Below are 25,471 nucleotides of genomic sequence, written 5' to 3' on the forward strand. Positions count from 1 at the left end.
ACCTGTTGTATTCGGTGCATGTGACCAATACATTTTTATTTGATTTTACACGCACGCACGCGCGCACAAACACACACACACACACACACACACACACACACACACACACACACACACACACACACACACACACACACACACACACACACACACACACACACACACACACACACACACACACACACACACACACACACACACACTATCTCTCTCTCTCTCTCTCTCTCTACATGTATCTTTCTATCTCTCTGTCTATAATCACAATGTATCAGATATTTGTTATGACTGTGTGTTTTGCTGCTTGTAAAAAAATATATTGATCCACTCCTTTTTTTAAAGTGTATATGGTGGGAGGAAAAGTGATGAATACTCTATAGATTTTTTGGAGAACCACCCTCACGTGATGAGTAACCTTGCCTGAGACCTTAAGTCTTGCATGAGCTCCCTGAGCTAATGTCTAGACTTGAGCTCAGTGGGCTAACACAGTGGTGACCAGGTGACCCGAGTTCAAACCCAGTTGGCCACATCTGCATTGACCTATCTATTACAAGTAAATACACAGGTTTTACTATCTGCATTGACCTACCTATTACAGGTAAATACACAGGTTTTACTATGTGATGTAAAAGTTGGTCTATCTAGCTGACATGAAAAAAGGGTGCTTTTGGCATATATAATGGTGGCATACATAATTACACACTACTTCATGTGATAAAAGTTCATTTCAATGCATGAGAAGATGGGGCGCTGTGAAGACTAGACATAAAGACCCCTGATCTAGTGATCTGTCACTTGAAACACATCTCTCTCTGTGACAATACAGAAATGGGTCAGTCCCAGAAACTTGGCAAGGTAAGAATTAGGGACCTGCATAAATACCTCCTAAACAAATCCAGTAAATTCATGGGCTGCAGACAAGATTCCAGTCTGTGATTTTTGGGCCAGGCCCTGTGATTTTTGCTGGGTATAGCTGATGAATGGAGGGCTTTTTCAGAAACTGGGATGGGTTTAAGAGAGCAGCTTGACAATGGCGGCTTTGTGCTGGGCTCAGCTTCTCAGAAAAAAGGCTGAGAGACTCTCTGGGACGGCTAAAAGGTTGACTAGCCCTAGAAAACAGCTCCAGTTGCTGTCATTTTCGTGCACATTTCACAGAGCTACAAATCATAATGCATTGAAATATGACACCAAAGTATTTTCAGAGATTTCATTCTGAATTATAATGAACATAAATTGTTTTGTGAACAACACCACATTATACGGTTTCAATTCGAAATACCATGCAATTTGTTTACAAATGTGTCTAGACTAGAGACCTTATCTGACGGAGAACATGGTCTGCTATCACTAGGCATCACTGCCATCTACAGATTAACATTAAAAGTTCAGATACCAGTGTCCTCTGCTTCACAATAAATGATATGATTGATTTAAAAGGACATTTAAAATGAATTATTACTATTGTATTCATGCAAATCTATATTCATAAAAATATCTAATTGTGAAATATGTGTTTAATGTGTAATTGCTTTAGTCCATAAAATACCTTGAATAAAATGATGAATGTTCCTTTGTCACTGGCACTCAAAGTCAACTAGATAGAACAAGGTCAGAGCAGGGTGTTTACACAAAGTTGTAGGAGGGGCAAGGAAACCCAAGCAGCTGGATAACATATTCACACTTAATGACTTACTTCTACTGTAGCCTACTTGGGATCGCACTACAGCACCATGGACATCAGCACTGCAATTTTAATAATTGGCTTTGCTGCAGTGATTGCAGCCTTCTTCCTTCTGGTAATTGGTCTAATGTACTCTGAGATGATGAATTCAGACATTCCTCAAGGGGTTGCAAATCGAGGGAAACTGCATGTAGTTCATGGCTTGTTTGTTGGCATATCAATTGTGGTGAGTATCTATGGAATTGTTATTGCTTATTATTTTATGTTTTATGCAAGTCAAATCATGTTCAAGTCTGTAGAAATAATTAATTATTCTTACTCTTTGGTGAAAAGAAAAACATGCTTGTACTTGAATACTAAAAGAGGACTCTGCTCTTTTAAAAGATGCTTGTACTTTCTCTGTAATCTAAACACTGATAAAGCGTCAAGTGTGTAGATAAGAGAACAGGTCTGAATAAATGATGAAAAGCCAAAGTCATTCAGGCGTTCCATTGTTTGGGTAAGGACATACCAGCAGAGTTTCACAGTACTAGCTTGGAGTGGTGAGGTGGAGGAGTCTACCGTGTTCGGAAGCGACTGCACAATATATTTTTGGGGATTCAGGTTCACTCAAACATCGTTTTAACCCTTTCTAAACAGACTATTGTAATTGTTGATTAAATCTGACTTAATTTGTATTATTATTGTTATGTCATTTTCTAAGTGGGTAGATCAGCTTCAATATTGCAAATAGATTGTGGCTTGTATCAATGTAATTGTCTCCATCATTTCCAATCCCCCATATATTTTTGGGGTAAATATGTATATATACTGAACAAAAATATAAACGCAACATATAAAGTCTTTGTCCCATTTTTCATGAGCTGAAATATAAGATCCCAGAAATGTTCCATATTTATCTCAAATTGTGCAGAAATTTGTTTACATCCCTGTTAGTGAGCATTTCTCTTTTGCCAAGATAATCCATCCACCTGACAGGTGTGGCATATCAAGAAGCTGATTAAACAGCATGATCATTATACAGGTGCACCTTGTGCTGAGGACAGTAAGGCTACTCTAAAATGTGCAGTTTTGTCACACAACACAATGACAAAGATTTTTCAAGTTTTGAAGGAGCGTGCAATTGGCATGCTGACTGCAGGAATGTCCAACAGAGCTGTTTCCAGACAATTGAATAAGCCACCTCCAACGTCGGTTTAGAACATTTGGCAGTACATCCAACCAGCCTCATAACTGCAGACCACGAGTAACCATGCCAGCCCAAGACCTCCACGGCTTCTTCACCTGCGGGATCATATATCGGGGGGTGGGGGTGCTCAGGACTATTTATGTATGTAATGAAGCCCTTTTGTGGGGAATAACTCATTCTGTTTGGCTGGGCCAGTCTCCCCAGTGGGTGGACCTGGCTCCCAAGTGGGTGGGCCTATGCCCTCCCAGGCCCACCCATGGCTGTGCCCCTGACCAGTCATGTGAAATCCATAAATTAGGGCTTAATTTGTTTATTTAAATTGACTGATCTCCTTCTATGAACTGTAACTCAGTTATCTTCTTTGAAATTGCTGCATGTTGTGTTTATATTTTTGTTCAGTATATATATATATATTTCAAATATATTTTTGTTCTTTATTATTTCCCCCTAACCCTACCACCTCTACCCAAATTGGAGTAAACTAATGGACAACAATAATACAGACACAATATACATTAGTTATCTTTTGTTTGTTTTTAGTCCCATCCTTCAGCTACTCTCAACCCCTCCCATCTATCTCTAGCTGCCCTATATTTTTTTCACTGTGCTGTGATGTTTCACAACAGTTCTCGACCTTCATATTCTCATAGCAACTCTACAGAGCGCCAATAGCTACAATGAATGGCTAAATTACTTCAGGACACAAATGGTCCACAGAGCTCCTCCTCCTCCTTGCCACTTTATTGGAGTCAATACAAAGTCCACCTACTGGTAAAACCTTAACTGTGTCATGGTGTCATTGTGGCCCTATTCCCACTATGAGATATGAAGGCGAGTCTGAGGAGCGGGGTGGCGAAAGAGAATTCTACTTTTCAATTCACATTACATGCTTGCCTTACCTTTCATTGTGGCTGGCAACAGACATTCTTAGTCCTCAACTCAAATTGACCGCAAATATCATAGTAGCCACTAGCCAGTAAGCACAATTCAACATTGACAGAAACTTTTCTTTTATAACATATTACACTATTGAATAATGCAACCAAACCATATTACACTCTTGAATAATGCAACAATTCACAAGCATGTATGTGCAGACAATTACAGGGTTTATTTTGTTGTCTGTAGGCTACACTTTAGCTTCAAGACAAAAGCACAGAACTGCTATAATGGATGTCTTCAGTACCGTTAACCTATCAAAAATAAACAATTAACCCTCATAAGAATGTAAAAGTACAGCAAACCTACCATACAACGTTACAACAAAATTAGTAAAATGTAATCTAAACGTAAACCAGGCTTCATTTTTATCAACATCATGCAAATCCTTACGTGGTGAAATCCATTTGCAACAGAAAACGTGGGTATAAGTGAATTCACTGTGAAGAGCTGTTTTATATGGAAGCCATATAAATGTTGACATATCATGCCGCATGATTTGTCAACATGCACAATTAGTCTGTGCTTCAGTCTGATCAGCAATAGCCTACTGATAACAACCACAGCCGCAGGTAGCCTAGAGAAGCCTATGCGCTCTGATCCCATCTGGACCTGGCCAGGGGAAATGTAACGTCATCTTTTTATAGCCTAAACTATGTATTTATAGCCTAAAATAGGCCCATTTATTTGTGTTCTGAGAAAATGTAAATGTAATTTTGTTTATATTCACACTTCGGTTGGCTATGCTACCTAGGCCTTTTTAATACCAAAGTATTGACTGGAATTAATCAATCAACACAATAGTGATGATATGCTGTCTGACTATCTTTTTAGTTACAGATGCAAAGGCCTACACAATGCAACCTTGCATACAGCAAGCTCAGCCCTGTTAGTTTTTTTCCAATCACATTTGTTGTCTCTGTCTGTGAAAAAGGTTTTCATGTTTTCATCCTCCCTAGAGCCAGGATTTTTTTTTACTGTATGACCTGATTAGAAAAATGATCTGGTCCCATCATAGCCCATATAAAACTTTAAAAAGTATAATTTTACAGCTCATTTATGACTATGTCATACTCTACAACTATGGTCCGAAGTTGGTTAAGTTAGCCTACTACCAGATCAGAAAAAAATCTGTGACCCATTAAAACAATTCCCCCCACTACTCTGGGACCTGTGGTACCACCTCTGAAATCACCACACAATGTTACAAATGAAAAAACATATCCTATTTGTATGATCCAACACAGTTATATATATATTGGGGATGGGCTTCCATAGTTTTACGTGGCTCAGTGCAGCCGGCAGCTACTGTCACTATTTCAGAAAGTAACAGGCTGTTACTGCAATTTCAGGTAAAAACTCAAAATAAGTCTCAAATATTAGGAAAAAGTACTGTGTATACAGTAGGAGTGTTGTCTCATCGAGACAATTCTGTATACACTGCACTACATCAAGGTGGGCAACTGTCGGATGAGTGTTGTGCGCAACCTCTGGGGGTAGTGGTCGAGACTTAGCAAGTATCCAAGTTTACATTTGAGTCGCAGACCGTATTTCTACAACGTTTAGTAAGTGTGAAGAGGCTCCTTAAAATTAACTGAGCTGTTGTATTCATTGTAGCATAATATGCAAGCAACAAGAAAAGCTATATTGTTGAAATTGAAAAATATTCCAGCTCACAATGGTTCGTGTTGACCTTATTTCTAAGATAGGCTATAGGCTAAGCCACCTGAATAAAGCTGCATACAATGTGTTAGTCCTTTAATAAGATATGCCCCCCCCCCCTTCTCTGTCTTTTCAGGGCCGTATCCTGGACCGTCTGGGTCTGTGTCATCAGGTCAGGTTCACCAGGTGGTTTAGAAGACGGTTCCTGGTCCATATAAGACCAGTTCCCCCAGGCCTACGTGTGAAAGACCTGACCTTCTCTGAGGTGCCAGTCAGAGTGTATGAGCCCACGACTGGCTCACTGGGCCTGAGGAGGGGCCTGGTGTATTTCCATGGAGGAGGATGGGTGTTGGGCTGTTTGGGTAATATGATAAGACAAAAATAATGTCTAGATGACATACTCCGAGTCGATATTCACGTAATAATAAGGAATTCCCCTCGACCACGCCCACACATTATTTCCCATTGACCCCAGTGTAAAAGAGCCAACTTCATTGTTGATTTTTTGTTATAAAGAAATACTGTAACAAAAGATGACGAAAAGCTGCGGTGTTATGCAATTTACATGTAATTGGGTCAAAAATCCCAACATACGGTTCTCTTCTCCCACATACGGAAGTAAAGCCTGTGAGAAGAGCCCTGTGTTGTGGGAAATTGTGGGGAGCCGGTGTCCAAGTAGGCTATTTGTACAATGCATTTGGAAATTATTCAGACCCCTTGACTTTTTCCACATTTTGTTACGTCACAGCCTTATTCTAAAATTGATTTTTTTAAATCCTCATCAATCTACACACAATACTCCATAATGATGAAGCGAAACAAGTTTTTAGGAATATTTGCAAATGTATTAAAATAAAAAACAGAAATAACTTATTTACATAAGTATTCAGATGCTTTGCTATGAGACTCAAAATTGAACTCAGGTGCATTCTGTTTCCATTGGTCATCCTTGAGATGTTTCTTCAACTTAATTGGAGTCCACCTGTGGTAAATTCAATTGATTGGACATGATTTGGAAAGGCACACACCTGTCTATATAAAGGTCCCACAGTTGACAGTGCATGTCAGAGCAAAAACCAAGCCATGAGGTCGAAGGAATTGTCCGTAGAGCTCCGAGACAGGATTGTGTTGAGGCACAGATCTGGGGAAGGGTACTGCAAAATGTCTACAGCATTGAAGGTCCCCAAGAACACAGTGGACTCCATCATTCTTAAATGGAAGAAGTTTGGAACCATTTAGACTCTTCCTAGAGCTGGTCGCTCGGCCAAACTAAGCAATCTGGGGAGAAGAGCTTTGGTCAAGAAGGTGACAAAGAACCCAATGGTCACTCTGACAGTGTTCCAGAGTTCCTCTGTGGAGATGGGAGAACCATCCAGAAGGACAACCATCTCTGCAGCGCTCCACCAATCAGGTCTTTATGGCGGAGTGGCCAGACGGAAGCCACTCCTCCATAAAAGGCACATGACAGCCCGCTTGGAGTTTGCCAAAAAGCACCCAAAGGACTCAGACCATGAAACAAGATTCTCTTGTCTGATGAAACCAAGATTGAACTCTTTGGCCTGGATGCCAAGTGTCATGCCCGGAGGAAACCTGGCACCATCCCTACGGTGAAGCATGGTGGTGGAAGCATCATGCTGTGGGGATGTTTTTCAGAGGCAGGGACTGGGAGACGAGTCAGGATCGAGGGAAAGATGAACGGAGCAAAGTACAGAGAGAGACCTGATGAAAACCTGCTCTAGAGCGCTCAGGATCTCAGACTGGGGTGAAAGTTCACCTTCCAACAGGACAACGACCCTAAGCACACAGCCAAGACAACACAGGGGTGGCTTCGTGACAAGTCTGAATGTCCTTGAGTGGTCCAACCAGTGCCCGGACTTGAACCCAATCGAACATCTTTGGAGAAACCTGAAAATAGCTGTGCAGCGACGCTCCCCATCCAACCTGACAGAGCTTGAGAGGATCTGCAGAGAAGAATAGGAGAAACTCCCCATATACAGGTGTGCCAAGCTTGTAGCGTCATAACCGAGAAGACTCGTGGCTGTAATCACTACCAAAGGTGCTTCAACAAAGTATTTAGTAAAGGGTCTGAATACTTATATAAATGTAATATAATATTTTTTTATTTTTATAAATTTGCTAAAATAAAACGTTTTTGCTTTGTTGTTCTGGTGTATTGTGTGTAGATTGATGCGGGGGGAAAAACGATTTAGGCTGTAACGTAACAAAATGTGGAACAAGTCAAAGGGTCTGAATACTTTCCTAATGCACTGTAGCTAAGTATGTGTCAAATATTTAATCACATGTAAGACATTTAACTTGTTTGGTCTAGTCTGTTTGTAACTCTATTCACTACTTGTAGCTGTATAGTCCGTTTATTTGTGTTGGTCTTGGCTAGCTTAATTTTCTGGTTGGTAGCTAGCACTCACTCACGTGGCTGCTAGCACCATCATTAAAAGTTTTTTTTTCTTTCTGCGATGTAGTGAGAGCTTGGGAGCAGGCAATATTGAAAAGTAATCTTTAGACATGTACTTTTCTTAACTGTAGTTTTGCAATTGACTAAAACAAGCAGACAACAAGAAAATTGTGTTTGATTTTTTTTTGCTGTGAGCAAATGGGGTAACCTAGGTAACCACAGGTTGTTTTCCCGACAGGTGGGCGTGGCTTACCGATTGGGAGTATTGCTTGTCTTGCAAAATGTTCATCCTCTGTTTACTAAGTCTAAAACTAATTTTCTGTTTCTCGTGATTAGATACTGCAGATGACATCTGCAGGCACATTGCCAAGGAGGCTGAAACCACTGTGATTTCTGTTGGGTAACTTTTACTTTCTGACTCACTGCCTCATGTGATTCCAAAGCAGATTAATGCAGTGAAAGGGGCTGTGAAGCTGTCAGACTTGACATGTTGTTCCTTTCTCTACCCTCATGCCTTTTAGATATCGGCTTGCCCCTGAACATCGGTACCCCACTCAGCTGGATGACTGTGATGCTGCAACGTGCCACTTCCTGTCTGTGGCAGAGGCAGAGTTCGGGGTGGACCCAGGCAGAGTGGCAGTCGGGGGTGATAGTGCTGGGGGAAACCTGGCAGCTGCACTATGCCAACGTCTGGCCAAGAGAAAAGATGGACATCTGCTGTCTCCCTGTGCCCAGGTCCTCATTTACCCAGCTCTGCAGATGGCAGATTTCAACCTGCCCTCGTACCAGCAGAATCATGCTGTGCCCATATTGTTCCGTGGCCGGGTGGCATTCTACTTCCTGCAGTATCTCAACGGGGACACGTCAGTGTGCCAGGACCTGCTGGAGGGGAACCACATCCCTGCTGAGATGAGGCTAGCCTTCAAGGAGTGGCTCTCCCCAGAACACCTCCCTCCTGAGTGCAAGGTGCGGGGCGAACTCCAGCAGGTACACTCAGCCTTAGACTACAACGGAGAGGTGTACCACAAAATCAAAGACGGTTTGGATCCGGAGGTCTCGCCGCTCCTAGCGGAGGATGCTGTTATCCGTCTGACCCCACCGGCCTTTATCCTGACCTGTGAGTACGACGTGCTGAGGGATGATGGGATCCTGTACAGGAAGAGGCTGTTGGACCTGGGACTGGACGTCACATGGCATCATGTTCCAGACGGCTTCCATGGACTTGTGGATTTTTTCAAAAAGGGCTGGCTAACCTTCCCGTCTGCAACACAAGCTATAAATAGTATTGTAAGCTATGTAAAAACACTTTGAGAAATGGATGTTGAAGTTTGATCTCTCTTTCATGTTCCTAGCAAGTGACTTTGTTCTGTTTACAGTAAGGGAAAGCAAATAAACACCTACACAGCTTACTACGTGTTTTACTCTTATTTTAATCAATTAAGGCATTCGTTTTCATTTCTACAGAAAATATAATAATATAAAAAAATATTTAAATTAAGACATATAGCATGTATGAGCTATAGACTAACTGCTGCATAATTCTCTGACATTTTATAATACAGAACCATTCTAAAGTCTTGCGTGCAAGTCTTATTATGATGCAGGTCCTGTGCCTCCTATTTGCCTCCGCTACTGCTCCAGTATTCTGTCTGTCAGTCACAGAATGTTTGCTGTATCCATAGCAACAGAGCTTCCTCTTCCTGTCTGGTGCCTATGTCACAATAAGATCTGGAGGAATGCACCATCATTCGTTCTGTTTGATTTAACTATGCTCTGATATTAGGACCAAACCAGCTCATGATCAGCTGTATGTGACACACCATGTTCAGTACCATATACAGTATGGGCAAACAGAAAAATGGACCCAACCTGGCTGGAGAATAGAGCAGAGGTATGCAAACAAAGTTCTAATTGGAAACTGGGTGGAAGAGAAACTGCAGGTAGGGTTTATAATCTATTATATTTTCAGAGGAGACTGTCATGCCTCAAAGAAGACAAAACACTTTGGGGAGTCAGCATTCTCCACCCTAGGCATTAGGAAATGGAATTCCCTCCCCACTACCTTAAGCACTAGTGACTTAGATCCTCCTCCATAGAGGTCAAAGTGTGGATCAATCAGCACACAATGACAAATTCTTATTGCACTCAAGTTTCAAGTGTCCTGTATATATGGTATTATTTGTTCTATTTGATGTTTTATGTTTCCTGTATTTGTTTTAATCTGTTTTATGCAGGTGGGTCTAATCCTGAATGCTGATTGGTTAAAACCGCATTCCAGACGGTTGCTATTCCACAAATTACCACAGGCTAAATCTATGACGTGCACAATCCACTGTCTCATCAGTTTAGCCAAGCAATTTATAAACTTGATATCCACTATAAAAAAACATCTAGATATTATCTCACATTTCTTTTAGACTAACATTTAGTTTTCAACAGCGGAGATTTGAATAAACCTTGCTGTCTGTCTCTCCGACATTTGCAACATTGTTTCAATATTCAAATTTGATATCCAGCTGTCCCATAGCAATGAACCTGTCCGGAGTCGGGGCGAGAGGCTGGCAGGCAGTGTTTTTCAGGCACTTGAAATCATGAATTGAAAAAAGCTCAAGCAATACGAAGTGCAGCCAGTTTGCAGTCTTTCCAGCTTCAGTTTGAAGTGATTGTGTTAGCTGTGTTTTTGTCTATCTCTGAACAACAGTGTCCTGACGAGTCAGCATATTTTCTATGCCAGGCGAAATCACACCACGTTAGCTCATTGTTATGGATCTATCCAAATAAATGTTACTAGAAAACATCTTAAACATTTGCAAATGTAGCTACTTTGCTGTTATTCTGGCTGCACTTTTTGACGTGACTGTAAATTAGCCGTAGTTGGCTAGCTAGCAAGCAAGGGATAAGAACAGACAGTATAGCCATGTATGGCAATGGAACATTAACAACAAACAACTGGGTCGCGTCCATAGATATAGAACAAAAAGACTGAACGACTGGGTCGCGTCTCTAGCAACAGAACCGATAGAACGAACGACGAGCCGGCTTGGGTAGCAACCCTAGATTTGTGTCGGGACTAAATCTTGTGTAATAAAAATAAATTAATCAGAATAACGTTTTTAATGAAAATATGTCAATCATTATTTGAATATGTTGGTTGGTAACCCGTTGTATAAAAGTGATAATGCCCTTGAAGCCGGTGTTTGGAGGATATATCGGCACTTCGTCTAGGGCTTAACAACACCCATGCCAATTATCCTCCAAACCCCAGCTTCTTGGGTATTTATCACTTAAATAACCCACTATACTACTAGTGAGTGATGTGTTTATGTATTTAGTTAACTTAATTTAGGACTCCCGATTAAAATTAGTTATGCTTAGATAACTCTGTTGCATACATTCGCAGTTTGAAATTTGTTTAAAAATTGCAAATGGTCCCTTTTAAAATAAACTACTACTATAGTCAAAGTTTATTTGGGGATGTTCAGCTAATTTCAATGAATTGCTGTTGGTATTATGCATTGCCTGTGATGAATGTTGATAATTCATCAAATAATGCAACATTTGGCAAGAGTCATCAACAGTCATTATCAAGAGTTTTAATTACAGCAAAGTGTGGGCACAGCAGCCTTTCCTTTTTATCCAAATGAGATTCTCCCAAGAAAAACCTGCACTGAATGTGAGAATGTGCTGTATCTCCTGCTTTCGGTAGCCAAAGATCTTCAACAAACTAGTTCAATGGCTGGTTTCCAAGGGTTCTGCTGCTTCTCAGTTGGTTTGCAAATCTATACAAAAATGATTAGAGGGCTTCATTTAAGCTATCTACATCAGCACAGACTCCCAGTGTGAGAAACGTGAGAGTCAATCTAATTGCATTGACGCCAAGCAGGGCCATGGGCTGCTGCTTCAGGATCTGACTAGAGGGATAACTTTAGAAATACTGTACAACAGCATGGATCGATGGTGAAGTGTGAGTTTTGCTGAGCTCATGCTGGGCTCAAGCTTAAGTGGCTGAGCATTCCCTCTTCTTCTCATCCTCCTCTCTCCCTCTCCTCCTCATCTTCCTGTCTATTTACCTTGTCTGTCCAAGACAGTTCACTCGAGAGTGTAAGACAGCCAACAGCACCAACTGTGCAGACTACCAGCCACAGAGGGGGCAGACGTCATCGTGAGCCGAATGGTGCTGTGGAAAGCTGAGGTCAGCCTTACACAGCAGGATCATGATGTTATTAGCATTAGCAAAAAGCTAGTGAAGTTGGGTCTAAAAGTCTGTTAGAACAAAATCCAAACCTAGACCATTCGCATCCCCCGAGATAATGAGCTAATCAATCAAAGAAACAGTGTGCCCTCTTTTCATTGTTTTAAAGCCATGATGACCAGAATAATAGTGTGTTGTGGTGTGTTCCAGGGCCTTGCTGCCAAGCTGCTTCTCTCCCACCACGGCACGCTGCCCTCCCATTACCTGGTCACCCTCTATGATGAGATGTACAGGCGCCAGGGCTCCTCCACCCTGCCCACATTGTGCTCCTGGCATCCAGACAGGCTGGAGAGGATGTCAGAGAAGTCTGACCACCACCGTTATCCAATCTTGTCAGCTGTAATTACAAACTGTTGTCAAGTAAATAAAATAAGTCAAGAAAAAAAAGAAGCAGTTTTCCACAGTTAAAGTTTAGGCAGAATAAATGGCCTTTGATTATTCCAAATATGTCACAGATATACTGTAACTAATGACTGCATCACTGTAACAGCTGAGCTCTCTCTCCTTCCCTTCCTTCTCCGTCCCACCTCCAACTAACTTTGGCCTGGTGGAGTCTAGACAGGCCTGCCTGGACCAGCAGCAGCCCCCCTTCTCAACGCTAAGTCTGTACAGGACAGCGTACCAGAGGCACCCACTAAGTGCATTCTGCCAGCCCCGCTTAGCCAGTGTGCCACGTGACCTTTCCAGCAAGCTCCATCCTGCCAATCTGAACAACAAGGACCTGGAAATGAAACAACAGTCCTGTAGACAGGTCCAAGACAACTCAGTCTCCGCCAGCCTCTTCCCTCCCCTCTCTTGGGTGTAGACACAGAGCTCAGGCTCACAAGCTGTTTAGATACTCAGGGGCCGTACTCAATGTGGTGCTGTTTGAGGATTACATTTTTTATTAGTCTGAGACATGAAAAATTTAATGGAGCAGAACATTTGGGAAATCAAAAGACGTAAAAATTAAACAGGAGTCTCATTATAATCTCTTAAAGTCTAGGCTCTCTCTTCCTCTGTGTGTGTGTGTGTGTGTGTGTGCGTGCGTGCGTGCGTGCGTGCAGGAGAGGGAGGGATGGAGAGTCCGCAAATCATCTGATAATTTAGGATAATCACATGTAAATTATTTTTCTTCACACCTATCTAATATTTGCTACTCAAAGGGCTGTTAGTAGTGCCCTACCCTAGGTACTTTGAAATCAAAGAAAGTGTTGATGTCAGAGCTGACCTGGGTATTCATTCAAATCAGGAGCCATGAGTCATGTAAGGGGAACTCTGAGGGGACCATTCCATTAGGTGTTTAATTACAGGGAATCAAAGTGTTTAATTAGGAGGAATCAAAGATGCTTATGTTTGATGGTCAACCATCTGCGTCTCTCTTCTGATGCTGCCTCAGCCAGTGCAGCTGAAGCCCCTTGCCTGCCTCTCTGTTACTCATCTTAATACTTAAGTGCACTGCTGATTTTGTGTGAGTCAGAAGACGGGTAGGTTATGTGTTATTGGTTATGCTACACAGAGTGCAAATTACTCCTTTGCACTTTCATGTTTAGTTATTCAGACACAGAGTCTATATTTACAGTCTATATATACTGTGTACACATATATATATACAGTATATATATATATATATATAGACCAAACCACATGATGGCGCTATAGCGGCATGTCACAAACTGAAATCCCAGACGAGGGTGCTGTATCACATACTGTTGTTCGCAGTCTATGATTGCTCTTTGTAAGAACAAACAGCTTGATTTAAATGAACAAAGAATTATACTTTTAATTCAAATATGTATATTGTCTATGTAATTACGCAACACATCCATTAACAGTCACATCTATCCTCCTACAAATGCATTGATGAAGTCTGCTGTCAGAAACGACACATCACACAGCAGAGCTCTGTTTGTTAGATTGTTGATGACTTATCATTGGAAATCTGTCACTGTTTGGAAGGAAAATCAATGTAATTTTAATAATGTTTAACCACATGACATAATAGCTAGCACATTGTTGCACAAAATGCTTTCAGTTTTTTTTTTTCAACAGAGTTGTATGACTGCTTAGATAAGTAACCTTCAATGAAATCTGCATATTTCTTTCTTCTGTTGATTAATACTGTACAAATGTAAGGATACATATTTGTACTTTCATTACAGCCATTCGTTATTTTGGTACATGAATTACTCAACATGGTTCAGTGCTATCCTTATATCAACAATGTTGAAAACAACAGCAGAAATCAGGCGTATACTATGCTCCAATCTTGGAAGAGATTCAAAATTAGCAATTACTTTTGTTTATTGAAGCTCACATACATTATGCTGTAAGTCACAATCTTTTACATCATGTCATATTTATAGATCACATGTGGATAATTGTATTGAGTCCAGTCCTCTGTGTGAGTAATATTTGTTCCCTATATAGTAACCAACTGTGATGGATTATTACTATATTACCCCACTGCTCCAAAGCATTATGGCTAGAGTGAATTAACTTAAGATTTTTTTATGAATTATTACAGGGGAGAAAGTGCACATCTTGCATGATTTAGGAGTAATGTAGTGCAAGGCAGGAGAAAAATGAAAAGAACAAAACACCTTCACAATACATAGAATTTCTATGGCAGTGTACCCTAAATAAATCTAAACAAGCCGTAATCGAATTACCATTAATGATGTTAATATTTTACTTTCATTGCCTCTGATTAAGACAGCTGTGCTTCTCAGTAGGATACACTCAGCTCTGAAAAATGGCCTTGGTGCACAAGTAAATTAGATAGTCCCTCACTGCTCTGTCCTTGTCTGTGCTGAGGAGAAGCATTCCTGGTTACACACTGGTCTGGTGAGCCTTCGTATCAGGAAGTGAGAGGAAAAACGGGAAAAGGATGCCCTTGGCTCCAGAGAGGACACTCAAATCATCCGATACAAATCTTGGAGAGATCTCATCAGCCAGGAAGCTCATGGTGAACTGGTGGCTCATGCAGTAGATGGTGTCGTCCAAGGCGACACACTGGAAGGCGAGGCATTGGTCAAGGCGTTTGGTGCAGCACTCGTACCATAGTCGTGCCACAGTGTGGTAGCGGTACACACTGATGCCTAGCTGCGGGCTGACATCAAAGCGATACAGGAAGTTCCTCACTCCCACTATCTCGGTGGTCCTCTCTTTGCTGCCCGTTATTGAGCTTTTCCTCCACACGTTGATATTTGGGTTGTAGCGCAACAGTGTGTATCTCAGTGTTCCCCCTAGAACAAAGAGCTCCCCGTTGCACACTGTGACATGATGGGCCACAGCAAATGTATCATTGGGCAGTGGGGCCACAAAAGTCCATCTGTCAGAGCGGGGGTCATAGCGCTCTACGGTAGACAGACACTCCCCTCCGATTGCATAGATGTAGCCCTGCAGGGCTACCAGTTTGCAGTGGCGCCTGAACTCGTTCATAGGACTGATCTCTTTCCAAATTGATGTTACGGGGTTGTAGCAGAACACTCTCTTGGAAGGCTTCATCTCTCTATCTGCGCCCTGCTGGCAGCCCCCCACTGCTACAAATAAGTAGTTGTCCATAGTGCACATGGCACAGCCTTTGGAGATGACTTCCTGAGGGATGGGACACAGTGGGTGCCAGCTGTCTTTATAATCATCATAATAGTAGAGACCACTACATTGTATGTTGGTGACTCCCTGCTCCCTTTTTGTCCCTTGAGGACTACTCCCCACCCAGTCCTGAGGGCCCATGTTGCCTGCCATTAGGAACTGCCTTCCTCTCATACGCTGTTTCTGGATCTCATCCTGATCGCCTGCTCTCAGCCTCCCATACAGACCTGGGTCCCTGCGGATCTGGAGGTAGTTGTCAGACATCACTCTAAGAGCTGACTGCTGCAGAGGGGCCTGCCCATGCTTCTTAGACAGCTCCACCTCCACGCAGTTGCCCAAATCAACCTTGGCCTTAAAGATCTCCAACTCTGAGCTGCCCATGATTTCTGGAGGCAGATTTATACATTTGGCCCCAGCTATGGTTTCTAGGCTGTGCTCCTCCCATGCACTGGGGTGCCTGGTGTCTGTGGTAGGACTGAGTGGGCTGACAGGGCTGGGATCCCCTGATGAAGAGGCCCGAGAGTGGGGCCTCAGTGGGGTTGAGGCTCTGGGTGTCAGAGGGGGGATCTGGAGCTCTGAATTTTCAGATGCTGTGAGGTAGCTGTCCTTGCGTATGAGTGCTCGCTTATTGGGAGATGTGGGCTCTGAACTAACTGGGGAGAACGGCCTCTGAACCAGTTCACTTATGATGGGGCTCAGGGACAAGGGAGGCTCAGTGAGGCTGCTGCCACATCTTCCAAACTCCACCGACTGTGAGTCCAGTGAATTCCCCTCAAACAGACCTAATATGGAGTCTGTGATGGAGTGCGAGGAAGATTCCACGTAGTATTCATAAATCTTTCCTCGCACAACGCTCTGCTTCCCAGGTCCCTCCATCACGAGGTTGGCATCCTCCACTGTGATCTCTGCTTTTGAGAGGAAGGTGGAGTAGGCCCCATGCAGCCCCAGGTCTTGCCTCAGTTCCCTGCCCACACCCACACTGCCCTCCAGCCTCTGCAGAAAGCAAGGGGACAGACGGCCCGATGGGCTGGCCAGACCACTGTTTTTCGGATAAGGGAGTTTCAAGGTGGATCCAAATGTACAATTTCTGATCTTAATCTCAGCCTCTTCAACAAACATGGGGATATCTATCTCAGCCTCCTCAACAAACACAGGGAATTCTCCCTCCAACTCCAAGCTGTTGTCTTCTACATTTGATCCATCCTGCGGCGTAACCATTTCTTCAGTGTTTGCGAGCCGGCAAATATCTTTAGTCTGGGGCAATTCTCCTTCCCCTGTCCCTGTATTGGTGTTGTCAGGTGTCAGGTCATCCCTCACAGGGCTAATCTGTGAGTGGCCAGGCTGTTTGTCCCCATTGTTGCTGGAGTCATGTTTGGCTGTGCTTTGAGGCCGCAGTTCCATCTTGCAGTTCCGACAGATTCCATTGGGTGCTTCAGTGGGCCCGTCTGAAGGAGGCCTCACACAGAGCTGGGGTTTAGCTGCTGTACCCCTGGAGCTGTAGAATCTGTAAACCCAGGAGATGAGCAGCACAGCGGCCATGGAACACGTCAGCCTCCCCAGCAGGTGCATGTCAAACTGGACACCCAGCAGGTCTGCTAAGGGCATATCTAAACGGACGAGTTGCCAAGTTTAACAACCTTTTTGTCTGGGTATTTATTTTCAGTGCATCTTAGCCAATGGTAGCCGGCACCCTGCGTGCTGCAGAGATCTGATGACTGTGTCTGTTCTCTCTTCTCTCTCTGGACAACATGTAAACTGATACCTGCAGCAACACTATTTGCATCCCTCACTGGAGGGGTGGGGCAGCGGTCACATTCTACTTGCAGCAGGTGATCATGTTTGCTCTGTCCTTCACTATGTAGAAAATAACATATTCATACTGGGATATTTTTTGACTCAACACAAGATGAGTTTATGATGTTGTTTACTGAGTAAGTATTTAAGTGTTTTAACAACTTGGAAACTACTGTATATCACCACAAGGTTAAACATGGATTCAGACTATTTGTGCTGTTTAACCTAATGTTTGCATTATGTGTAGGAGTGGCCTGGATCAAATGTCTCTATTGACATATCACACTCCCTCTCCAGTTAAACACATGGCAGGTTGCTATCTGCTGAGAACAGGGTTTGACTAAGGCGTGCGAAAGGCTGATTGGAGGCATTTGAGGCCATAATTACCAGGATACAGTTGTTTGCACAGGCAAAACCCAATAGCAAATGTCTCTCACTATGCAACACACACTATACAACACATTGGTTTTGGCTCAGCTACAGAGGGAAAAGAGACCAGGGGTGGTGTTCACATAAAATGTAACTATACATTTGGTAAAACTTTATTTGGATAGTCCATCTGTACACTCTTAGAAAAAAAGGTGCTTTCTAGAACCTAAAAGGGCTCTCCCCACAGGATATCTCTTCAAAGAACACTTTTTGGTTGCAGGTAGAACACTTTTGGTTCCAGGTAGAACACTTCTGGGTTCCATGTAGAACCCTTTCTACAGAAGGTTCTACATGGAACCAAAAATGGTTCTACCTGGAACCAAAAAGGTTTCTCCCTGGAACCATACAGGGTTCTCCTATGGGGACAGCTGAAGAACCCTTTTGGAACACTTTTTTCTAAGAGTGTAGATGATCTACAGAGTATCAATAACATTTCAAATAACTATCTACTAACCCTTATCCTAACCCTAAAATTTACCCTAACCCTAACCTTTATTCTAAACCTAACCCTAACCGTAACCTTAGCAAACAGTTGCTTATCAACAGATAGTTTGTTGATAGTATGACAATCTGTAGAGCATCTACATATGGAAAATTCGGACTATCCAAATAATGTGTAACCATACATTGGTAATTTAAGCACAGACTTTTAGTTTAGAACGAAATGACTGTGTTAAAGTATTAATGATGTTGTCATTTCTATCACATTCCGATGAACACGTATTGTATCATGTAAGAGGGATGCAGTCAGACAACCGTCTGAGCCTCAATGCCAAAAAGGAGTGTTTGACTGTATGACTCTGACAATATCATCCATATTTATAGACTGAATGGGCATACACACATACATCTCTGTCGCGCTGGAGTCCTTTCGCTAAGTCACTGCAGTTGAGCTGTCAAATTTGAATTTGTGTTGCCGATAACGCTTGACTGAGGCCAGGGTCACAACAAAGAGCTGGTCCAGCAACGATGCAGTGACACTCAGGGAGACGTGTCACTCAGGTAGCCATTTGAACAGTGTCCTCTGTGACATAGACACTATTTGGCCATCTGATAGCATAGCTTCCAGAGGCCCGTAAAGGGATCTGGATTCAGCAGGCACGGTTAGTCGTGAATAATTCACTGGTGTGCCACAAAGGCAGCTCCTTCTCTTCTGTGCCTCCGCTGTCTCAGGTGTACCATTCAGGAGCACTGCAGAACAAAATGATTGCCAGCATGTGCAGTGTTGTGCGGAGACACTTTCACCTCTTCCCCTCCTGTGATATCATATGGACAGGAAATGGGAAATGTAAACAGTTTAAACAGCCGTAACTATTTGAGGTGAACCATACTACTGCAAGCGTTATTCTTGGAGGATGGGTGGATTGTGTAATAGATTAAGATCATGAAAGGGAGGCTATGGGGAAGTGAACGCTGTGGCTACATGGCTAGCAGAGGACGAAATAACCTTAAGGTAATTCTGATTACAAGTTTAGCACTGAAGTATGAACAAACAAAGCAATTGATGTGTTAATGTAATTCAAGCAAATATATTTACCATATTCTATATTTTTTTCATTTGGTCTGAGCCCCTTTGAAAAAGCACTATGATGTACTCATGGAAAACTATTATTGCATACTTCACAAACATGATTACATTGGCAATCAGATATGCATGCCTTTCAAATAATGTGAACACAGCACAAATACATACTATAGAGCTAGGATGTCAAACAGTTTTCATAATTCAATGTGGTGTGCTTTAATTTGGTCTACTGTCTCTTTTATCATGGATGGCCTTCTGTCACGCCCTGACCTTAGAGATCCTTTTTATGTCTCTATTTTGGTTTGGTCAGGGCGTGAGTTGGGGTGGGCATTCTATGTTTTGTTTTCTATGATTTTCTATTTCTATGTTTTGGCCGGGTATGGTTCTCAATCAGGGACAGCTGTCTATCGTTGTCTCTGATTGGGAACCATACTTAGGTAGCCTTTTTTCCCACCTGTCTTTGTGGGAAGTTGACTTTTGTTTAGGGCACATAGCCTGTAGCTTCACGGTTAGTTTTTGTAGTGTTTGTTGTTTTGTTCGGCGTCATTTTTATCAATAAAGAGAAAATGTACGCTTACCACGCTGCACCTTGGTCCTCTTTTGTCGACAGCCATGACAGAACTTCCCACCACCAAAGGACCAAGCAGCGTAGTAGAGAGGACTCCTGGACATGGGAGGAGATCCTGGATGGTAAGGGACCCTGGAGGCAGGCTGGGGAGTATCGCCGTCCAACGGAGGAACTGGAGGCAGCTAAGGCGGAGCAGCAGCGTTATGAGGGAACAAGGCTGGCAAGGAAGCCCGAGAGGCAGCCCCCAAATAATTTTTTGGTGGGGGGTGGCACACGGGGAGTGTGGCTGAGTCAGGTTGGAGACCTGAGCCAACTCCCCGTGCTTACCGTGGCGAGCATGTGACTGGTCATGCCCCGTGCTATGGGGTGATGCTTACTGTGTCTCGGTTGAGCATTCACAGGCCGGTGTGCTCGGTGCCAGCGTCCCGCATTTCCCGGGTCGAAGTGGGCATCCAGCCAGAACGGGTTGTGCCAGCTCTGCGCTCGAGACCGCCAGTGCGCCTCCATTTTCTCCACGGCCCAGTGTATCTGGTGCCTCGGCCAAGGAAGAAGCCTCCTGTATGTCTCCCCAGCCTGGTGAGTCCTCTGCCTGCTCCCAGAGCCAGGCCTCCTGTGTGTTTCTCCACTCCAGAGACGGTCTCCAGTCCGGAGCCTCCAGAGACGTTCTCCAGCCCGAAGCCTCCAGAGACGGTCTCCAGCCCGGAGCCTCCAGAGACGGTCTCCAGCCCGGAACCTCCAGAGACGGTCTCCAGCCCGGAGCCTCCAGCGACGGCCTCCAGTCCGAAGTCTTCAGCGAGGGTGCCCAGTCCGGGGCCCGCAGTGAGGGTGCCCAGTCCGGGGCCCGCAACGAGGGTCCCCAGTCCGGGGTCGGTGGCGAGGGTCCCCGCACCAGAGGTGCCACCAAAGTGGGGTGAGCCAGCGGTGGAGCGGGGTCTGCGTCCCGCACCTGAGCCGCCGCCGCGGATAGATGCCCACCCAGAGCCTCCAACTATAGGTTTTGCGGCCGGAGTCCGCACCTTTGAGGGGGGTACTGTCACACCCTGACCTTAGAGATCCTTTTTATGTCTCTATTTTTTCAACGATAGACAGCTGCCTCTGATTGGGAACCATACCCGGCCAACAAAGAAATAGACAAACTAGAATGCCCACCCAAATCACACCCTGACCTAAACAAATAGAGAAATATAAAGGCTCTCTAAGGTCAGGGCGTGACAGTACCCCCCTCCAAAGGTGCGGACTCCGGCCGCAAAACCTGACACTATGAGGGAGGCTCCGGGTGGGCATCTAGCCTCAGTGGCAGCGCCGGTTCGGGGCGTAGACCCCGATCCGCTTGCTGATCCCTCCGCTTCCGTGGAACCCGACCGTGGATTGTCGCCGGAGGAACCGGACCGTGGATCGTCGCAGGGGACTCCGGACCGTGGATCGTCGCCGGAGGCTCCGGACCGTGGAATGTCGCCGGAAGCTCCGGACCGGGGACTGTCGCCGGAAGCTCCGGACCGGGGACTGTCGCCGGAAGCTCCGGACCGGGGACTGTCGCCGGACGCTCTGGACTGTGGAGGCAAACTGGAAGCCTGATGCGTGGAACCGGTACAGGTGGCATCGGGCTGATGACACGCACCTCAGGGCGAGTGCAGGGAGAAGGCACAGGACGTACTGGACTGTGGAGGCGCACTGGAGACAGAGTACGTATGGCCGGCGCAGGATATACTGGGCCGTGGAGGCGCACTGGAGGTCTGGAGCGTAGAGCTGGCACAACGCGTCCTGGCTGGATGCTCACTTTAGCCCGGCAAGTGCGGGGTGCTGGCACAGAACGTACCGGGCGCACTGGAGACACATTGCGTATCTCCGCAAAACATGGTGCCTGACTGGTCCCACGCTCTTCACTGCGACTGTCTTGCTCCAGACACCAAACAATCCACTCTACTTCATCACTCCCCTCAACCATCTCACAATACTCTTCTTCGCTCTCAAACTCGCCCCTCGGCTCCGCCGACCAACCCGTGTGCTCCCCGCAAATTGTTTTTCGGGGCTGCCTCTCGGGCTTCCTTCGTGGTTGTGAACTTCGGAGTCGCCGTTGGTCCTCCTTCGCTGCCTCCGCTGCCTCCGCCTGCTTCCATGGCAGGGTCTTGTCCCCTGCCATAACCTCCTCTCAAGTCCATGATGTCCTCCACTCACTTTTCTCCCGGGCCCAGGATCCCTGCTCCTCCTGGCCACGCTGCTTGGTCCTTTGGTGGTGGGATCTTCTGTTACGTCCATTGTTAGAAGGAGACCAAGGTGCAGCGTGGTAGGCGTAGATTTTTATTTTATTAAAATGACACCGAAAAACAACAAAATACAAAAATGAACGTAACGCTAGGTGCAGTGCAGAAAGCAACTACACACAAACAAGATCCCACAACTGAAGGTGGGAAAAAGGGCTGCCTAAGTATGATCCCCAATCAGAGACAACGATAGACAGCTGCCTCTGATTGGGAACCATACCCGGCCAACAAAGAAATAGACAAACTAGAATGCCCACCCAAATCACACCCTGACCTAACCAGAAATAAAAAGGCTCTCTAAGGTCAGGGCGTGACAGGTAGGCCTATCTATCTTCCATAGTAAAGAGAGTAAGGCAGTTTACTATATGTAATTTAAAACACCCTGAGGTTGTAGAAGTAAAGTCAAGCCAGATTATTTGATAATCTCTCCATTTTAATACAGGTGATATGAAACAAATGCAACAACCCTGTTAGCACTCTGCTTCAGGTGAGCATCTTCCTGAAATGGTGGCTAACATGATCCTACTAGGAGATGTCGGTGGGAAGAGTTACATATTGTACATAATGCAATGTCACTTAAGTATGTAACAAGTAAATAACTGGATTTACAGGCCAGTGACAATGAGATGCAGTGTTGACCACTGCAAAACACGAAAAGGAGAAAGAATGGTCAAACGTCACATGCACTACAAATCCAAAACGGCAGACATAATGTAGGATATTTGCATTGTTTTTTCTGTCCTCATTTTCAAACTTGTCACACAGATGTAGAGACTGAATGAATGGAATCAGAAGGCTGTAAACTGTTCTGTCCTGACAGCCTATAGGATTATCTCTTGAAACAGCGATAAAGGATGAGAAAATACAAACAAAGGCTGTGAGCTGCTGCAAACCCTCCCAACTCTTCACCAACCAATCCTAACCTGAACCCATAAAACCTCTTTGATTATCTTCAATATTTACACAGATGTACACAAAATACACTCAAAAAGGAGATTTTCCATTTTCTCGTTTAGTCCTCTTGTACATTCCAAGCCATCCAAGAAAAGAAATACCTGTATAGTGATAAAAAAGAATGTGCTCATTGAGCGTTCACATTTGTTCCCAGTTGTTTATGTGTAGCTTAAAGACTGGGTACAACACAGCCCAGTGAATGGGACAACTGGTTGGCCCTCCCACACTGGTCGGTTCAGTGTCTCTCTTCACACTTGCAACATTTGAACATATCAAAACAAACCCAAATGCTTTTTATTTTCCTTTTTTAACAACAAATTTTATTGATCAACAGGCAGAGGTGTGACAAGAAACAAAAAGAAGGTGTGGTCGGGGGAAGGGGTATACTGGAGGTCATTATTCTCATGTTCAGTAAGTTTTTTTCTTTATATTATAATCTTTGTTATTATTTCATTTCAAAAACAAAGTGGAGGCCCATCGGGTGGTGGCACTGGTTCCTGAAAGACTGATGCATGGAGGGCCGGTTGGATGACTGGAAAAGGCTTGCAGGACTGTGTGGTGTGGTTGTATGTGTGTCTGTTTGTGGTGTTGTGGTGTTTGGGCTTGTGGTATGTGTATGTGTATGTGGTGTGTGTGTATGTGTGTTGGAAAGGCTTGGGATTGTTTGTGTGTGTGTGTCTCTGTGGGTCTACTGTGTGTTGTGTGTGTGTGTACAGAGTGTGTGTTGGCTGGGAGGGTTCACGTCAGTTCCACAGTCACTGTGAGGGCCAGGGACAGCACCATCCATATTAGTCCAACTACATCCATGCGAGGGGCTCCATCTGCAAGGGCCAGAAAAAGAGAGAAGAGTCAGATACAATCCCTATTTATAATTGCCAGTCACGAGACACACACACACAAAAAAGTTTTTTTTTTAAAGAAGACAAAACAGACTTTAATCTAAATAAAAACACTGATTGGTCAGTTAGTTCTTGGTCAGGTCATAATTTCCTTTCTATGTAATAAAAATGAATGCAACCAAATCATGTACTGCCAGAGCAGATCTGGTCAGATATTATGTCCCGGTAAAGCCTTTCAAATCAAGGGCAATTGGAAATCCTGGCTCTCTGCTTTTATGTCAACTTAACCACATTCTCCACTGATGTTAATGATGCTAAACATGATATTCCTTCTAGAACTACAATTGTAATAGTCTTCCGCTTTCCGCTTGTTTAAGTAGGATTGCAATAAACAACTACTACGGGCCACTGCCCCACTTCCCATGCGTCTCTATACCTCAGTTAATTTCCGTTATCATCAATATTCTAAAACATTTGTTAGGACAGCGAGAGGGTTGAAACTCTGACAGAGATGGATGGTGGCCCTTAAAAGGTATGTGGTTTGTTGCTGTTCTCTGCAGTGGCCTCTGTGCTGACTGACAGATAAGGTGGACTTCCCACACACACAGAGGGAGGAGTTGGCAGATCAGCCACTGAGCGATCAGACACGTGTGCGGCGATCTCTCGGGGCCATGTTCTACACCGATTTGACTTGCATGCGAGGCATATCTGCGCCTCGCTCTGCGATCGGTACCTTCCACGCTGACCTGATTCTGTCCTTGCTGTGGCAAACCTGCTCCTGCCGGATCATTTGCATATTCAAATTTACATCCGTAAGATATGGCAAGCAAAGCAGCAGAGAGAGAGAGAGACTGAGAAAGAGAACCCTCATATCCCTCTGCGCTTTTTTTGACAATCCCTCATCTTAACATATGATAATTGGATGCGCTGCAAATGAGGCCCCACAGTGAGGATGAAACAACCCTAATCTCACAGTTCTCACAAATGTATAAAAGTGGATAGTGACTGAAGGAGTATTGTATCTGAACGTAGGAGATTTCTGGTTCAATTGTTCTTATCTTTTTGGAGGAATTGTGTTGATGATAGAATGACAGACATGTGTTCACCTGTCGTCAGTTTGTCTATCCATCAAACCCTAACCAAGAAGTAGCTAGTAGCTAGTCATTTGTTACTGTCCCATTTTGGATACAGATTGCATGCTTGTCATTTCAAATGTATTCAAATACATCTTCAAAAATGTGTGAGAAAAACAACATTCAAACAAACAAAAAAGGAGAAATGCTCTTTAAAAGACTACAATATAAACTTTCTCTGTGAGTGGTCTTCATAGGTGCCATACTTACTGTTCGGATTCTGAGTGTTTTTCATCATGGCAGGATTTTCTGTTGAAAG

At 44.1% G+C, this 25,471-nt stretch overlaps 3 protein-coding genes and 1 pseudogene across 4 annotated transcripts in view; 2 read left to right on the forward strand and 2 right to left on the reverse strand.

Annotated features, from left to right (window-relative positions):
* Window positions 1-1,666: 1,666 nt before the first annotated feature.
* Window positions 1,667-9,290, forward strand: aadacl4 (arylacetamide deacetylase-like 4). Its single transcript, XM_071335391.1, has 4 exons — window positions 1,667-1,904; window positions 5,605-5,830; window positions 8,218-8,281; window positions 8,403-9,290. The coding sequence occupies exons 1-4, from the start codon at window positions 1,728-1,730 to the stop codon at window positions 9,190-9,192; spliced, it is 1,257 nt and encodes a 418-aa protein (XP_071191492.1). The 5' UTR covers window positions 1,667-1,727; the 3' UTR covers window positions 9,193-9,290.
* Window positions 9,291-9,647: 357 nt separating this feature from the next.
* On the forward strand, window positions 9,648-12,985 carry LOC139535260 (cilia- and flagella-associated protein 107-like; annotated as a pseudogene).
* A 966-nt stretch (window positions 12,986-13,951) lies between these two features.
* Window positions 13,952-17,467, reverse strand: LOC139535694 (kelch domain-containing protein 7A-like). The gene has a single exon (XM_071335392.1). The coding sequence runs from the start codon at window positions 17,312-17,314 to the stop codon at window positions 14,945-14,947; it is 2,370 nt and encodes a 789-aa protein (XP_071191493.1). The 5' UTR covers window positions 17,315-17,467; the 3' UTR covers window positions 13,952-14,944.
* A 6,063-nt stretch (window positions 17,468-23,530) lies between these two features.
* igsf21a (immunoglobin superfamily, member 21a) overlaps window positions 23,531-25,471 on the reverse strand; it is a 283,782-nt gene continuing 281,841 nt past the window's right edge. Inside the window, exons 9-10 of one of the 2 annotated variants that reach the window (XM_071335394.1) lie at window positions 25,423-25,461; window positions 23,531-24,061 (exon numbers count right to left, since the gene is read on the reverse strand). In XM_071335394.1, the coding sequence (XP_071191495.1) occupies window positions 23,979-24,061; window positions 25,423-25,461 (122 nt within the window). In that variant the 3' untranslated portion in view covers window positions 23,531-23,978. The remainder of the gene's footprint in view (window positions 24,062-25,422; window positions 25,462-25,471) is intronic. The other variant, XM_071335393.1, reaches the window with a different exon arrangement.

Source organism: Salvelinus alpinus, chromosome 12 (genome assembly GCF_045679555.1).
Source record: "Salvelinus alpinus chromosome 12, SLU_Salpinus.1, whole genome shotgun sequence".
Taxonomy (NCBI): domain Eukaryota; kingdom Metazoa; phylum Chordata; class Actinopteri; order Salmoniformes; family Salmonidae; genus Salvelinus; species Salvelinus alpinus.

Coding starts and splice junctions, on each gene's coding strand:
- aadacl4 (XM_071335391.1), top strand. CDS start 1,728: ATGGACATCAGCACTGCAATTTTAATAATTGGCTTTGCTGCAGTGATT. Junction 1,905..5,604: donor TTGTTGGCATATCAATTGTG/GTGAGTATCTAT, acceptor CTGTCTTTTCAG/GGCCGTATCCTGGACCGTCT. Junction 5,831..8,217: donor ATGGGTGTTGGGCTGTTTGG/GTAATATGATAA, acceptor TCTCGTGATTAG/ATACTGCAGATGACATCTGC.
- LOC139535694 (XM_071335392.1), bottom strand. CDS start 17,314: ATGCCCTTAGCAGACCTGCTGGGTGTCCAGTTTGACATGCACCTGCTG.